The following is an 18,222-nucleotide window of genomic DNA, read 5'->3' on the forward strand; positions in this document are numbered from 1 at the left end:
ACATCGGTGGTCAACGTTTGAACCTTTAGGTGTGGGCTCCATAGACATTGTGCATTTCCCTCCCATTAGAATAATGTTCCTGCTGGACAGCTGCTACAAGTTCCTGTTTCACTCACTTCTTTATCTACCCGCACGTCTGTGCAACAGGGACAGAAAAGGTAGATCTTATTTCCTGAAAGGCCTCTTTACTCCTATCCTAGAAGACTTTTGCAAATACAACAATCTAACATGTGGGTATTCACATGAATCTCAGCATCTATGTGTGAAATTATGCCACTTCTAGCTGGAAGCTAATAGGTACTTAGCAATGCATAATAACATTATGACACTAATTGGGACAGATTATCAACAGTCTCCTTAATAATTGCAACTACATTGGGGAATTTAAGTGGGGAGCTGTAGATACTGGAGATGGGGATGAATCCTTTGCATCTGACTTTGCAGTTAAAACTGGGGGTGTTCCAGACATGAGTTTTGTTTGCTTTTTTTTTTTTTAGTCAACTCAGTAAGAAAAATGACAGCTGCAAGTTTTAAAGGTGAAGTAGAAATATTTTGGTATTCTTTTATCTTTATTCTTTACTTATCTTTATTATTTATTTTTATCTTTATTATTTACTTCTTGTTTACTTTGGATGTTTTTATCTAAGAGTTTAACTTAGGTCTGTCTCTAGAAATTAATGGAGTTCAAATTTAACTAAAAGGAACGGCAAATAATACTGGTGGAACTGGTGAAACAGCACTTCTGAATATTAGAAAATACCACATTTTCCATTTTCTTTGTTCCCTGTGGATTTGTGACTGAGTCTTTACATCCTGCTTCTCCACAGCAATAACTCAATTTCTCTCCTGCCTACCTGGTCCCCAGATCCTCTCATCATCCTCATTCTTTTTTTCCCTCTCTCTCTGTCTATACCTTCAGTTACTTTCAATTTCTCTGCTCTCACAAGTTCTCCAAAGTGTTCAGGCAAAAGGCAGCATGAAATGTAGCCAGCCAGCAGGCCAAACAGCACAGATCCTTACCTTTCATGAGATCGTTGCTCTGGGTCTCTGTCCTTTTTTCAGCTGCCTTTTTCAGAAACATACAGGAATTGAAACCAGTCTTGCTCCTTCAAAGTCTTTGAAGTTAATAAAATATTTCAAAAAACAAACAGACCAACAGCATGATCACATAAGTCTTATGCCCTGGGAAAATAAGGCTTAAAATGAGAGACCTGCTTTGTGATAACAAGTTTGAAGTGGCATATCACTCAGATGTCTCTTTTGTTTGTTTTGATGTTCAACAGTTTGACATTGACAAGGAAGCAGGAGAGAGACAGATTTACCATCGTTACTGTATGGAACGGGCATCTGTACATTGTGCCCATGTGTTCACCACAGTCTCACAGATAACAGCTATAGAAGCAGAACATATGCTTAAAAGAAATCCTGGTAAGACCTGAATTATTTTCCTATACTATGTTATCTTAGAACCTACATTTTCTCCAACTGAATAAAAATGATAGAGAGAGACAAGCATACAGATATGAAGAGCAAGACACAAATGCACAGGTATTTCTGGCTAAACTACAGAAAATAACCAGCATACAGATATGAAGAGCAAGACACAAATGCACAGGTATTTCTGGCTAAACTGCAGAAAATAACCAATTTTCAAAAAGAAAGTGCAGACAAAATCACTTGAAACAGATTCTAGTAGTACATATAATCCAGGAGAAATCAAATTCAGCACCATTTCATGGGAGCATTATTTTACCTCCAGATGTTAGGCTTTCTTTTCAGAGACAACCTAAGCCTCAGGAGTCTTGTCTATAGTAGGGCTCCCAGTGATAGCAATGCATTCAGCTCAAGTGATGAAAGTGGAAGCTGGAATCTTTGTAATGTATTTCACCAGCTTATACAGACTTGAGATTTGTTGCTTTGATAGCAATGAGTGATATATTATTTTAGAAATGTAGGAAAAAACATTCATATATGAAAAGGAATGCTAGATGTGATTTGCTTTCCAGTGTTAATACTGTTTTTCTTACTATTGAAAGAGATAAGCCGAAAAACAAATGGTAGATCAATACAGTTCATTTCTTTATATCTCTCACAGGCAGCACTGGCAGTGTGGTTGTGGCCATGGTGGTCTCAGGACCTAACCATGACAGGTTTTTTAGATAGATATAGTATTTTTCATTAGACCAACCAGTATAGATTGAAAAAATAGTCAATATACTAATGTGCCCAAAAGTTTATCTGGTTTTCCCCATTATATTAGTCTCATAAAAGATGGTACTTATTAACAAAACTTGTCTTATTCTGTGCATGAAGTTTGAGTAAAGTAATGGTCCCATTTGATGTGTCATTAAAGTACTGTTTAAATCAGTATAATGCTTTGTAAAGACAAGCCATGATACTCCATCTGCAGGTATGCATCATGGGGGAAAAACTGCAAAACGATTTTGAGATTATTTAACAGGTGCATTCACCATCTTAGTTAGTTATTTTGGGTATAACGATACTCAAATGGCTAGGGTGGTTTTTTTGTTAGCTTATTCTTCATAGTTTTGTTTTAGGTGAATTGCAGTGCTAATTAAAGGTCTGAGATGGATAACCTCGATAGCTGCAATGCTTCAAGCCACATCATGGTTGATGTATGAGTATAACAGAAAAATTGTTCATTCAATCCTTTGCCATTGACAGACTTTGCCATTTGACAGACTATTGACAGACAACCAATAGGGCGATGAACTTAGAATATTTTTCCTTTTTCAATTTAAATATGAAAGCCACATCTTAAAAGTAATTCAGATGTTTGGTCATCTAACCTGGGATAACTCTGAAATGTCTTGCTTTTACCAAGTGCAGAGCACTTGACCTCTGAAAATCAGACTTTTGAAGCTGTTTTATTGGCATAAGGCTTCTCCCCACAACAGATACTCCTGAAAATCATAGATTATGTTTTGGGGATTTTAGGAGACTGAAATGAGTCTTAAATTTGGGAGCTGAATTTGGGAGATAAAAGTCTGCAAACTGCTCAAAGAAAGAATTTCAGTTGAAGCTGAAGAGAATTCCTTGCACAGAGATTTACATACCTGAGCTTTTTCTGTTTACTCTTGTAACTTGGAAGAAACCAGGTAAATATCCAAGATATATCTAAGTATTGAGTTAAAAAAATGTTAACATATATCATGCTTCATGCTGAAAGAGCTATAAGGAAATTCAATCAGAAATGGTACCCCAAATACTAGAGACAGTTATAAGTGGAAAATATGTCCTGGTGAGCATAAACACCTTAGTAGTTTTCTTTGAATATTAGACCATAAGTAAACTGGTCTATAGGAGTGGCTTCTCACTAACATTAAAGTTGGACTATAATTTACATTACAAACCTCATCATTTGGAAGAGCCCACCATACAATTCAGTAGACATGATTGTGTAGAGAGCTTTTGCAGTGGGGCAAAAGACAATCTGCCAGGTTGTTAGATAAAGTGCACAGTCTACATCTACCACAATGACTGCTCGCATTAGGCTGATTCCACATGTTGCTGTTGTGCTTCATTTTTTGATCAATAATTTACAGCAAATCATATTTGTCAAAAACTTGCATCTCTAATGTTCCACCTGTTCTCTCTGAAGTATTATGCAAGGTTCTATCAGTGATCATAAACTATATTCCCATGGTTTGAAAACTGTTATTATGAGACTTATAATTATTTTCATTCAGGTATGAAACATATTTGTCATTAGCAGTAGAGAAGACTTTCAGTCAAATTTCGAAGATGTAGACCTAGACTTTGTATCTGTACATACCTGATCAAACCTATAGAATTAATTTCTGAAAAAGCGTGAATCAGCCCTGAATCTTTGTGATTTATACATAGAAAATATCATTCTGTGGTATTATTATTTATATATTTATATAAATGCCAGCTTCTTTCCTGTAGATACAGAAGTCAAATCATTTTGATTTGATCTACTTGAGGCAACTTTGAAACAAAAATGTCATTCATTCATTAAACCAAAAAACCCAACACACTGAAAGTGGGAACAAAGTTCTCTTTAATCATTTTTCTCCAGTACAGGGGAACATTGCCTCACAGATTCTCAAAATATTTTATATGTTGAACAGATATAGTGAACTGAATGCTTTGGGCCACGACATCCATTCTGTATCTCAAAGGCATAAGTAAGAGTCAGATTCAACCCTAATTCAGATGAAAGGGTCAGTGGAGCTCCAGTTGCATCCAAGAACGTGGAAGCAGATGATACACTGGCTGCTGCTGATAAGGGAGAGTGTCCTAACCTCCCTAGTAAATAAATACCAGAGGACGGATGGAAACTGGCCAGAAACACCCAGGCAAGGAATCTTTCTGTTTTGGGAAGAGCTCAGCTGGCTTTAAAGTGATTGCAGTATCAAAGCTATGTCCTGCATGAGCCAATTCTGAACAATTCAGCCAATGCTGAACAAGAAGCAGGTCAAAGAGAAGGAGAAAGATGGATGGAAGGTATTTCTGCTTTGCTGACCCAACACTCACATAAGACCACAGCAGGCTTTGTTCAGAGCAGCTCCTGTGGAGTCCTGTGATTCTAGGCAGCAGAAGATAAGAACACAAGTGTTTTTGTTAAGTCAGCCAATGTTCTCCTTTCTTCACGCTGGGAACTGAACCCTAGGAACTTAACCAAGTAAGGATTTCCTAGTAAAGACTTGTCTTCTGTCCAAAACATGATATTTCAAGAGAAATCCATCAAAATTGTTGGTATTTCGTGGCTGCTAGTAAGGGCTGTAATTTTATCTACTGTTGTTTAAACTGAATAGTCTTGAAATTCTTTATAGGATAAATAAAGAGTAGTCACAGATCACTTACTTACCTGATGGAGAAATACACATACTGCCAAAGTAGACTATAAATTTTAAGGAAATCTTTAGAAGTGGCCATGACAGTGGCCAGAAAAACATCAGGCAAGTATACTGAACAGCATATGGAGAACTGATTGCACTTCCTTTAAAATCATCTTATTAAGTATTCAGCCAAAGGAGTCACAGATGTTTTGAAGAAGTCTCTGGTAGCCACTCCAGAAATAAGAGACAGTTTTCTAATAGGTGAGATGCATCATGCTATAGGCATGCAATCCTCTACTTTTGGGAGAAGAGATGGGAAGCCTGAACAGCAGGCACCCTTGATCAAAGACCACAATGGCAGTAAGTTCAAGTCCTGTATTGGTAGCAGGCGAAAGAGACCATGCTCACATCAGTAGCCTTGATGTGAATGGGAATTAACCATGAACACTGAGATGAAAGGAGATGCTGGAACACTGTGTGCTACTAGAGAATATCTTACAGTGGGTCCTGTGGATGCCAGATAAAACTGAAAAAATGACTACGGTTAGTGGTCGTACTTACTAGAGAGCTGATGACACTTGCAAGGAGAGCAAGTATTATGAAATCAGTACCAGTAAATCCTGATAATTAACACCTCTTGCTTCTCTAAAGAGTCTTTGTACTTGAGGAAGCTCTGGTATTGTAAATTGTTATAGCTCTACTGAAGTCAGTTTTCTAACTGTGAAATATATCTGCTGAGGAACTGGCCTTCCTTTCGTTTCCAGGTATGCCTGGTTTTCCTGGGCCAGCTCACAGGAAGGAAAATGGCATTCTTTCCATTTGCTTTACCTAGGTTTAGGCAAGCCTTTAAACAGTTGCTACACTCTACCAGAAGGAGGAAGGGTGGCTGAATTTAAGTGTTGTTTGGAACAAGCTACGTTTGTCCGTACCTCTACCTTAGAAGACACAGGAAATGAAATGAACAGATTTTAATTGTAAGATGCTTTGAAATCTGTGAGGAGAGCTGCCATCAAAGTGTAAATAATACTATTCTGTGACTGTCTGTGGGAGAAATCTAACAGCTTACTGAAAGGTGGTCTTTTAAAAATATTTCTAATATTCTCTCTTTTCCAGTAAATCCTCAGAAGCCTTCTTAGGACAGAACTCTGTTGTACCATGTAGTGTGCAAGTGCATAGTACAAAGCAGTTTCTGCTCTCAAGACTTTTCCATCTATACTGATAAAGCAGGCAACAGTAATATTAAGAATAAAGAGGTAAAGGGATGTATTGCACAAAAATGGCTAAATAGAGGTATAATTTCAGTCCAGATAGGAAAAAATAGCTTCCAAAGCTTTCTGAAATGGTGTGAAGAGACCGTACTGTTTGGTAGGGCTCATACTGATGTCAGCATGATACAAAGCCACTTTAATGCTATAGATAGTGGAGTGCCTCATGGAATGGCTTTGTGGAGTAGGCTGAAGCAATTACTTTAGAACTTCACCCATGTAATTATAAACCTACAATCTCCTAGTGTTCCACAATCACTGAGCTGGTGAAAACCCTTGTGTTAGATAGTGCTCTTCCCTACCCGTGACTAGTAAGAATACACTACCTGTTCACATATTTACAACTGAAAGACACGTTGATTCTTTCCTTAAAGATTTCTCTGACTCTGAAGATGTCTACCTCTGCCTTTTCTCTGCTTTTCCAGATGTTGTCACCCCAAATGGCTTGAACATTAAGAAATTTTCAGCAATGCATGAGTTTCAGAATTTGCATTCCATGTACAAGGCTAGGATCCAAGAGTTCGTTCGAGGTCACTTCTATGGGTATGCTTTTACTTTTCAAAAATTAGGAATGGTTGTCCAACACTATTTAAACCAAGAACCAAAGCAGGAATATTGTAAAAAAATACTTCACAGATAAGGTGGAATGTTACGAACTTAGTCAAGTATCTGTGTGGGATTTCTCAGTTAGAAAGTAAAGAAATTCTAGAGACCGGCTCTGGCTCTGCTTAACAGCTTGTGGGATCCAGCAGAAGGCCTTGATTTTTTTCATTATTTACCCAAAATATAATTTACCAGGTTAAGGTGGTCACCTTAATTTAAAGAAATGCAGAAAAGCCTCACTTCCATTATTATCGTGGGATAATAAATTTCTCCAGAATAGAAGATTGTTATGCATTATATTTGATCACATCTTGAAAGACTAAGTACTTATTTATTTGTTTGCTTGGTTTCAGCCACCTTGATTTCAGTCTTGAAAAGACCTTGTTTTTCTTCATTGCTGGAAGGTACGAGTTTTCCAACAAAGGAGCTGATATGTTTCTAGAGGCCTTATCAAGATTAAACTTTCTGCTAAGGGTAAGAAAGCATTTGGAAATGCAGATAACGTAGAGCTTATGCACAACAGGCAAGAATTTCCATGTCATGCTTTGGTGTGTAGGATAATAATTATGATATATTTGGAGTTTTCTTAAAGCTTTCTCCCTAAATCATCAGATTGTACAAAAATCTCAGGTTGCTTAGAAATCAAGCAGTTAGTTAGTTACATGATTAAAGAAAATAATCCATGGTTACCTTCCTTGATTTTACAGAAAAATACTGAAAATATGACTCAAGAGTGTACTTTAAAGGTCTAGACAAGAGAAGGCAAATAAAAGTAATCTTTTAGTGTTGTAATTTAAATACATCTTTTTAAGTCAATCATTTAACTCATTAGGACATGACCATGATCTTCAAAAACTTTGAGTACTATTACTGTATTGGATGGGAATCTTGTAATAAAATTCACAATATGGCAGTGGCCTGATGAATAAGCCTGGGGAAGCCCCTTGCTCCTTCAGGCTTCTATTTCCTCAGCTACAAGATTCATGCAGTGTTTCTAAATGCCTTTATGCAGTACTGTAATGAAGATAATACCTAGGCATTGTCATCAGCAGAAAACAGAGCACTCACCTCCTGTAAATGAGGTTGTTGAAAATATCTCCAGGTGTGTCCTGAAGCCTGATGCATTTAAAATAGAAAAAAAAAATGCTAATCAGTTTTCAGTCAACTAGCAAAGATCAATTGGCTGTTGTCCCAGTCTCTCTCTTTTGTACTCTCTCATTTAAATTAAATAGAAAATCTAGATAAAAATCTTGATACTATATTGTCAGCAAAAGCTGACAAACAATTAATGTTCAAAGCCCTAAGTATACTCGTTCTGCCACCACCATCTATTAATACAGCATTAAAGTCTGTGAACTCCCTGGAAATACTTAATCCATTCACCAGCACAACAATTCACCTAATACAACTTCAGTATTTCCTCCCCAACTTTGCCAAACACTTGCGTTTTGTTGTTTTGGAACGCTATATAACGTCGGTTACCTTTTAATGGGATTTATACAGCTATGAACTATAAATGTTGATAATGTGGAAGGTCTTGCGTGGTAAAAGGGAAATAGCTGCATAAACAATGATTGCAGAAGTCTATTATTGTACCTAAGGACTGACATGACTTCAATCGCAAGCCTGGCTGATGGGAAGTCAGAGGCAACTGTGGCTAGTTTTGAACTAGAGCACTGTAGAAAGGTATAGTGGGTATTGCTTCTCCCATAAGCAGAGCGTAGCTTTATTATGTTACTGTTCCAACATACGTGCCAGCACCTGATTCTGTTCAAAATTAGCCTTTCAAAGAACACTTGCTCTATAATTATTTCTGGAGGTAATCCCATTGGGAACAGCAAGATACCTGTGCTGTTTATGAACCTGAGAATGAAGATGCTTCTTAAACAAGTCTCCAATGGTGGGTCTGAACCTTAAAAACATGTAACATTGGATGGAGTTATTTTATTTTATAGAGCCCTTTTCTTTTGCTACTCGAAAACCTTACTGATACTTTGAAGATAAAATATATCTGTTAGGACAGATTGTTAATAGACAGAGCAATCATGGCATAGGGGACTTTGAACTGGCCTTAAAGAAAGGGAGTAGAGGAATCTTAAAATGGCAGATTGCTGACAGAGTTTATCTTATATCATCCATTTTCCTATATCTCAGTCTGAGAGTTGGCATGCTAACAGCCATTGTTAGGAAACCTGTATTAGACAGTATCCCAGCAACATTCAGCCACCAGAGAGACATTCCAAGCAGGACAGTGAAAAAATAGCTTCAAAATCATCCTTCCTTCTTTTCCCCTCAACTCTGCAGTGTCAAAAGGAAAGGGCATTTTAACGGTAAGAATCTTTGTGGAGTATGGCTTACATATGCAACCATGACTGGATCCTGGCTGGCACCCTTTCCTCATAATCATGTCTCTAAACATCTTTCAGCGTTTTCTAGAAAGTGACATTAACCCATGCAGGCAGTTGTTTGTGTCTCTAAACTTAAAGTTTAGAATGGAAAAAATTCCAAAGACTTAATTTTTACCTCTCTGAACAGCTCACTATTAGCTTTTCTTTAAAGAGCTGCTGACAGGAATACAGCCCCATTCTTCTCCATGCAAAGAATCCCCCAGGTATTCTGAACCTTGTGAGGGCGCAAGGGGAAAACAGGAAATTAAGCTGTCTGCAACCAAAGGGTCAGATTTTCAGCACTTATTTTTTGCCTTGCAGTAGCGGTATGTGATAGACGTGCAAGAAGTTGCTTAAAGGTTTTTGTGCGTCTGACAAGTTCATTCCCTGATGGTTCAGGTAGGCGTAAGTCAGCCAGTGGGGACACTATTGCTAGAGAAAGAAGTTCTGCTTGCTGCAGGGAATCCCATCTCTGCCTGGGCATATCCCAGATAGTAAGACTGAACTAATTTATCACCTTTTTGAACCAAAGAATTTTGTATCAGATGAGAAAATCTGTGTACAATTTTTATTTTTACAGTTTATCTTCACATCCTGAACCATGCTCTCTCAGCCATGAGAAGTAAGGAAGACTCATGTTGCCCAAATTAGAATTGTGTGAACTCTGGTTACTTATACTTATCCTCAGCTATCTCTCTGACTTGCCATAAACTTCACAGATAAAGGAAGAGGGACAGGATCAGAGCCTTCCTGGAAAAGCAATGAAAGTGTAATGGGTTTTGCTGTGACCAGCTCTCAGTATTAAAGTGGTCTGTGATAGCCTGTAGTGGTGTGATTTTTTTTTCTCTTCATCTCATGTCCATGTAGGTTCATAAGAGTGATGTTACGGTTGTTGTGTTCTTCATCATGCCAGCAAAGACAAACAATTTCAATGTGGAAACCTTGAAAGGACAAGCAGTCCGGAAGCAGCTCTGGTAATTGCCTTTCTCATTGAGGACCTTGTACAGCAAATTAGAGACGTACAAGTTTCTTATGAAAAAATAATACTCTTTCTTTTTGCTCTGCTAAAATTGAGGATTGTGGATAACTTGAATCTATTTGGGGGAAGAAAGAGACAGTAATGATAAATAAGGGCAAATATTTCTCTTTTATTATTCTAAGTTATTTTTAGAAAGCTTACCTTGTCATCTTTTGTAACAGGTTAACAGATAGTACTTACTTTGCAGTGACAGAATCAAAGGTACTAGAAAAATCCAGTCTTCTGGATTTGTCTTCTGTCTGCTTCTCGTACTCCCTTTGGGCATGTCATTGAATCCCTGCAAAATAAGGAGTACATGCAGATTTACCTGAGTGAGTGTCTCTGTCATTGATAGGAAAAATAATTAATTACATCTGCTCTGCTTCATTATTTAGAAATATGGAAACTGTACTATCTTACTCTCCAGCATGATGTTACAGTTGATAGCAACTGTGTATAATTTTCTATAGCCTACAATGAGCTATAGCTAGCCCCAAGTGATAAACCTAGTTATGAAGGGAAAATTGTCACAGCCTTCTCAGTTTAACAGTTTTCCATTTTATAACAAAAAAAGCGAAGCTGTATGTCCAGGGGAAGAACTCATCTTTCTACCCTAACCTCCCCGTCCAATAATCCTTTAAATGCTATGTGATTCCGCAAAGAGACGCATGCTATGAGGTATTTTTAGACTGAGAGACACTGTAAAGCTGAAGGGTCAAATTCATCAAGGAAATGAGTGATAGGTTATCAGGGATTAATTTTGTTAAAAAGTTGAAAAATGCCGTATTACTTAGTGTATTCACAGATTAATTATCTAAGTGGGCAAATGAAAATGTGCTTCTCAGGTGGCTGGAGCAGTTAAACTGCTGCATAAGTAAGGAGGCTGGTCTTAAAGCTAAGGGACTAAAACCCACAAGACCTGGTTTCTGTTTTTCGGTATGCCTGTGTCTCACTGAGTTTAACCTCTTTCTGATGCCAGTTCTATATTTATAAAATAATAGACGTCTGAATGGCTTAGAGATCTGTAGGTGAAAGGCACTATGTAAAAGACGGATACTATTTTTCTTATTATATTAACTGTCTCCAGCAGATGATCTCTGGCCGAGTTTCTCAATATTCAGTAAACATGCTGAAGTCTTTGAATAATTGATACTAAAATTGCACAATAACAGTGACAGAAATAGTATCACAACAGCAGTGACAGAAATAGTATAACAAGGGTCATAGAAATCATTTAGCTTTTGCCATATCTGGAAAAGAAGGCAGATAGAAGAGATCAATCTACTCTCTAGACTGTGTCTGGGGTCATCCCACAGCAACTTCTTGGGACTTCCGGAAACATTCTACCTCTTTACCATTCTGGAAACAGGTGCCGCAAAGATATAGATTGGAATTAATTGTCTGACTTGGGCTACCTAAAAATAGTGCCTCTGAGCTGCCTTCACTTCTGCTGGAGAGTGATGGTTGACTGCAGATGGTGATTCATCCTATACCAGTTAGGAAAGTGTCTAAATTGGTGAAGTGAATCATCCTCTAAAATTGCCTGTCACCCTCTGTGGACTTGTGGAAGGGCCACACAACTAGCCTAACCTGTAGATGGCTAAAGGTAAGACAGCCAGAGCTTTTAAGGAGAACTCTATACTCTTGAAGCAAAGCAGGGCCTGCACTGTGTTGGTTTTTGCCTGTTTTGACTCTGCTACCTGGTTATTCCTCCGGTGCTCAGTAATGCAGGAACAGTAATAGCAATAAAGATAACCTTAAAGATGTGAAATCAGCAAAAAATACTGCTTCCAGCTATTCTTCTCACTTTACTCTGTGAAAAGCAAAAGACCTTCTGTGTCATCATGTGCAGTACCGTCACGGTCATTATCTGCATCTGCTGGATAAAACAAGCAGACCTCAACATGATGCGATTATAGTAGTTCATTTTAAGGATGCCACAGAAATTAAATACAAGAAGAGGTTGACAGTTATCGGGGGACAGAAGATGGCTATTTGGGACATAAAAAGTCCCTGTTCCCTGTGCTGCTGCAAAAGCAGCCTATAGTATCTGAGTAAGTTTCAGAGATGGTTCATACCATGAGTCAATGAAAACATGGTCATGACAGGACTAGCTTGCTGGGATTTGGATCAATTGGTCTGGCATCTAGCCACTTTACAACTCACCCAAAATTAACACCTTTGTGTCCATATGAGTTGGGAGAGAGCAACAAAAAACAGGTATGTGGATTCCCAACTCAGCAAAGTTCAGAATTTTACTTAAAAAATTTCATCTCAGCCCGAAGTCAAATTCTTAGAAATCAGAAGGGCAGGAAAAGTTCCAAGAAAGTGGGCATCTGAGTTGAATTGAAAGTGTATTTGCCATTTTGAGAGGAGCATCTTCACTTGTACTTTCAAGCGCTGTGCTATTCCATCTAGGGGTAGGATAAGTTAAGTGGCTCCTTGCATTTACAGTAACTGTTCCCTGAAGTTCATTCACAACTGAAATATAACACGTATCTGGCACAGATTTTGTTACTAATTTAAAAGATGGCCTGAGCTTTCCAGCAAGTTTCTTGGTTTGAAAACTAATTGATGGCAAACTACTTTTAGTAGTTTTGAAGGTTTTTGAGTTAGGAAATAGAGCAGAAAGAGAAGGAAAGAGATCCTTAACAACCCTATTTGTTTAACTCTTACGCCTTACATCTTGCATCTTTCGCTAGGCCAAGATAAATTTGGAAATTTCTCAGTCTTGATTGTCAATTACCATGTTTCTCTACTTATAGTCGTATATGCTCTTTTTCATAGCTGAGTTAAAAGTGCGGTCTATTGGTCAGAGCAAAGTATTGGAATTAATCACTGCTGAGTTCCGCTTCTGGCTTCAGCAGTGTATTAGTCTTTGGATGTAGATCAAACTCTCAATTGCACTGAAGTCAATCACTGTGGCTGCTAGTTGAGTAAAAGAGCTTTGAGAAACAGGTCTCTGCTTCTGCGTTCTTGGTTTCACCAGTATACATGAAAGCACATTTTACTTTCCACCAGCAGGAATTTCTTTTATTCTGTCTTTGTCCTGGATGTGCCTGTTTTATACATACATGTATTTATTTTCCTAGGGACACTGCACAATCTGTGAAAGAAAAATTTGGAAAGAAACTCTACAATGCCCTGTTAAAGTGAGTGCATAGGTTACTTTGCTCTGCCTTGCAGAGCCACATGTTGAGCTGGCTTACCTGTGGTGTTCTTGTGTTTCTACTGCTTGTGTAAGAGGATTTTGTGATGCATAGGAAAGGACATAGGAGAAGGATATGGGACCCTCTGCTCCATATACAGGTTGTTTGTACAATAGGCAAGTCACAAGGTAAAAATAAATAAATAAATAAATAAAGGTAACAGCACCCCATTGTGGAAACAGTCTTAAAAGACATGGCAGATTTGTAAGTAACACTATGGCTTACTCACTGGCAAAATTGAGTTAACTCAGTTTAAAATACCAATGAAGTTAAAGTAATGTGGATTAGTGGCTTGTTCATATTGTTTGAAAAGACAGTTATGGTGAGCTGGAAGTGGATAGCCTAAAGCACAACTGAGGTGATTGGCAAAATAAGCAAAAATAAGGTCTATCTGAAAAACAAAAAAGCGATTCTTTCAACTTTACTGGAAGCTAATTGGAAGGTCAGCAAGTTCAGCCATTATTCTATGTCAAAGATAGAGAGAACAAAATGTAGATAATATAAAAAAGAAAACATGAAAGCAAAGGAAAGATTCGTGTTGACACAGTAGGCTTCAGCTTAGGCCCTATTTGCTGTTTCTTCATTTTCTTTATACAACTTTAATGTAAGTGCATAAGCTCAGAAGGAATGATAATAAGCCATTTGGTAAAACAGGCTCTGTATTGCCTCTACAGAGGAGAAATTCCAGACTTGAACAAGATTCTTGACCGGGATGATATAACCATTATGAAAAGAGCCATCTTTTCAACTCAGGTCAGAAAACACAGTCATTATTTATACAAACATCCAGTACAAATTATAAACATGACTATGTACAAGGATTGTGTATGACGTATAGTGATATGTATGCACCGAAAAATAAGTTTCCAGGAAATATATTTCTCATAGGTAAAATTTAAAGCTCAGCTGTGACTGTCTTTACTGAGAATATGACCCCAACTAATTGTTTTTGGGAATCCATAGATCTTCCTACAGTCACATGCTGGACACAAATCTTCCTCGTTCTTTTCTTCTGCATTAAGTGTAAAGTCTTTACACTGTCCTTAAGGCATTTTTTATTTTGTTTTATTCTTGTTTTATTCCAGAAGCCTGCATTTTTCCATTTTTATGAAATACATAAAATCAATCTCTTAATAAGAGATAAGATCGATCCCTGATCACTAAAAACCTTTAAAATTAAATTTTAGGTCTTTCTAAAAGTTAGTACAAATACATTTGTTTTGACATATATGAAACAAGTCCCATGACAGGTTTTACAACCTCACTTGTGGCTTGGGTTACGTAGGAGACAACATTATATGATCATAACATTCCTTTCTTATCTTAAAATGAAAGGGTAAAATCCCATCCAAGTCAGTGACAAAATCTCCCGCTGACTTCCACTAGCCTAAGAGAATAATAACAGAACTCTTTCCCAACAGTTTTCCCTGGCTCATGGAATGTCTTTACTTTCTTTAGCGACACTGCCTGCCTCCAGTGACCACCCACAACATGATTGATGATGGCAATGATCCAATCCTCAATACCATCCGACGCATTGGCCTTTTCAACAATCGGACAGATAGAGTAAAGGTACATTTTGTCATTTGCATTTCAAATATAAAGTGGAATTTCTTTAAACAATCTCAGTCTGGCTCATTAGCAAGGGGGCTACAGTCAAATTCTTGATAGACATACAATGAAATACTACTGGAATACTTCCTCCCTCATCCTCCCTTTCCAGGAATAACAGTCAGTCCTTTCACAGATATCCTCATTTGCTGTTTAACCAAGTTAATTTCAAGTCAGAAATCTAATGTTAGGGATTTAATTGTTCTTATCACTGTCTCCTGTTCTGAATGAGGAACCTACTTAACCTACTCCTGAACTCCAAAAAGTGCCACAGGACATTTGCGCCAGATGTAAAACTTTGTAATAGGTTTTCTTGTTTGCTCAGAACTGGAGATGTAGAGTCTGAGCTCTTGCTTTTCAGGTGCAGGGGTTCATCCCTCAAGAACAGCATCCTGATGCTCAACATTTGCTGTAAAGGATAACCAGGACTCAGATCCTGTTCATGCTGTGTTCATGTTTAAATCAACTGTTGAAGCTAAACTTGTGTAAATAAATCCTTTCCTATATTTCCACATCTATCTTGTGCAGACCACAGAAATGATCACCTCCCACCTCACAGGTTTACCAAAGCTTTTTTGGTCTCACAGTCTTTGGCATTAACCCTATTAGCTACCTATTCAAAGTAAAACCTAAAACTGCAAATTGCTCCTCTTCCAAGCCTTCTTTTGACAGGCAGAGCTATAGTATCTCTAACAATGACTCATCACTTGTTCTCAGTATTTTGGCTTTTAAATCAATGATGATAACTCAGTAGCTGTTTTTCTGTACTTCCTAGCATACCTATCAGTGGCATAATGTATTCTCTGCTAAGCATGTCTCCAGTGAGCTCAGAAAACATAATATAATATACTAGATGTAAGAAAAGTAGATTGGAAAGATACACTGTATACAACTATAAGAAAAAATTCCTCAAAACTAACTACTTAAAAGTCAATAAGAAAGCAGATGACATGTAACACCACAGACACCTCTTCCTGCTTCTCAGCAGACTCGACTGGCTAGGTATATGTCAACTTGATACAAAACTGTAATTATCATTATCATCAGGAAAATTGCCTGCTGGGTAAACAGGCTTCGTGTTTAATAAGCTGCATATCATGGACAAAAAGTCTGTGAGCCTGAAACAGAAAGTCGTCTTGAGAACTGTATTACATGTCCATGCAGACACAGCTGGCATGTGAAATCTAGCCTCAGTGATGCCAATGGAAAATCTTGTTTGATTCGCTGGAACTACACATAATGAGCTTACAGTCCGTCTATTAGCTGACTACATTCATGTGTTGTTTTATCCAAATGAGTAACCTGACTGTGTTATTAAGGAAGGATAAAAGCATATCCTTATACGGAATAGTGACTGAACTATGTTCATTTGGGAAAGAAAAGCCCAAAGAATGTTAAATGCATCCCTCACACCTCTTTCTCCCGAAGCTGAATGGACAGCATACACAAAGCACTTCTGCACTGGGCAGCAGAATATAGAGCAGTGACCCCAAACCCAGCCCTAATCTGAGCTGGCAGAGCTATGCAGATAAATTAGCTTGGATCCTGGAAGTATTATAGGGACATTAGCCTAAGCTTTGTCTCTCAGCAAGATAAGTTAGCCCATGCACAGGACTGTGATGAAGTGGCTATAGTATGTCTGATTTCATACTTCTCTCAGTTGGTGATAGATTTACTGAGCGCCACAAGCATTCCTATATTTCATTTGGATGCTGTGACACTCAGGAGTGCTCTGTCCTCCTGAAACCTCTTCTGGAACAAGGCATATGTAACAACATACAACAGACAACAGTTCTGCTGAATGCCATAGCATAGGCATAATTCTCAATGTACATGGTCTTCCTTGCTCAAAGAGGATAAAGTTGAAGACCTGTCCAGAAAATAGTGTTTGGTATCAGTAGTATTTTTAGGACAAGACAGCATGCAGGCAGGTTACAAGGCTGCATTTTAATATCTAATTCAGTAACTGAATTAGATAACAGGATGGGCAAAGGAGGTGTCGTCTGGATACTTAGACAAAGACCGGAGTGAAGAAGTTGCTTGACCTTATACATAATTAAAACGTGTTGACGATAGCTTTCTTTCGGCTCTAATGTAAATTTTGAATACCCAGGTGATCCTACATCCAGAGTTCCTTTCTTCAACAAGCCCATTGCTGCCCTTGGATTACGAAGAGTTTGTCAGAGGCTGCCATCTCGGTGTATTTCCATCATACTATGAACCCTGGGGTTACACTCCAGGTAGGCAATATGTACATTAACTACTATCAAAAGATGAATATCCATTCTGTTGAAGCAGAATATCTCTACAGATATTATCTTCTGGAGTGCTGAAAAAACTCTTTTGACTCTGTTTCCTCTGCAGTGCAAAGCTCTTACTGCTGGCAAAATTTGGGGGCCAGGTGGTATAAAATGGCATCTACTGACTGACAACTACTCACATTTGTCCCTGCGCTGGACCCTTTCCCATACTAGCATGTAATCTTTTGATTTTCTGTGGCTTTAGAACAAAAAATCATTTTTTAAAACTTGATTTTTAAATTGATTCAAAGATTTGGAAAGAAGATTTAGAGGAATGTACATACTGCAAAAGTAGGGCAAGAAATCTGATGCTACCAGCAGACATACTTCAGATAACCGTTAAGTTTGTTAGAGATCTGCAAATTTACAGTAACTACCTTGCCACCTCCATCATACCTTGGGTATTTACCACAGACACAAACAGTGATAGAGGATCTCACAGACTTAAAGGGAAATTTCTAAACGTACAGAGAACATGTAGTGTCTAACTTAAAAATAGGGCCCAGATTTACAATAGGCACTTAACACCTACTGAAATCAGTGCAAACTATGAACTTGGATACCTATGAAGATCAAAGCCTAGGCACCAGTCTTTTTTCATGCCCTCCAGAATATTTCCTGTAGTCTTCAAAAGCACTGAAAAGTTTGGATGCTCCTCTGAAGTGCATCTGTTGTTAAAAGAAATCTCACAAAGCTGATCATTCTCTAAAGCTATTTAAGTACTTTGTCTCTCCAAGTCAGAGAGCTATCCAGTTCCAAGTAAGACAACTGTTGTGTATTAAGCAGTTTCTCTTCCTGTCCTTTAGTCTCAGCTAAGGGGTAAATAACAACATGTGACAGCCAGGGATGATTTTGAAGTAAAACTTTAAATTAATGTAACCAGAAAAGTTGAGCTGTTACTTACCAGTTTGGAGGAAAGCTATGATTTATACTACTTAAAGGAATTTTCCTTTACTAATGCAAAAGTGATTCTCTTTATTGATACCCATATAATTCTCCTAGA

General features: G+C 37.9%; 1 protein-coding gene across 1 annotated transcript in view; it reads left to right on the forward strand.

Annotated features, from left to right (window-relative positions):
- The window catches only part of GYS2 (glycogen synthase 2), a 50,443-nt gene that overhangs the window by 26,443 nt on the left and 5,778 nt on the right, over window positions 1-18,222 (forward strand). Inside the window, exons 5-12 of the mRNA XM_009690328.2 lie at window positions 1,284-1,428; window positions 6,517-6,634; window positions 7,048-7,168; window positions 9,949-10,055; window positions 13,192-13,251; window positions 13,983-14,061; window positions 14,767-14,880; window positions 17,033-17,159. Coding sequence (XP_009688623.1) covers window positions 1,284-1,428; window positions 6,517-6,634; window positions 7,048-7,168; window positions 9,949-10,055; window positions 13,192-13,251; window positions 13,983-14,061; window positions 14,767-14,880; window positions 17,033-17,159 — 871 coding nt within the window. The remainder of the gene's footprint in view (window positions 1-1,283; window positions 1,429-6,516; window positions 6,635-7,047; window positions 7,169-9,948; window positions 10,056-13,191; window positions 13,252-13,982; window positions 14,062-14,766; window positions 14,881-17,032; window positions 17,160-18,222) is intronic.

The sequence above is a fragment of the Struthio camelus genome, chromosome 1 (assembly GCF_040807025.1).
Source record: "Struthio camelus isolate bStrCam1 chromosome 1, bStrCam1.hap1, whole genome shotgun sequence".
Lineage (NCBI taxonomy): Eukaryota > Metazoa > Chordata > Aves > Struthioniformes > Struthionidae > Struthio > Struthio camelus.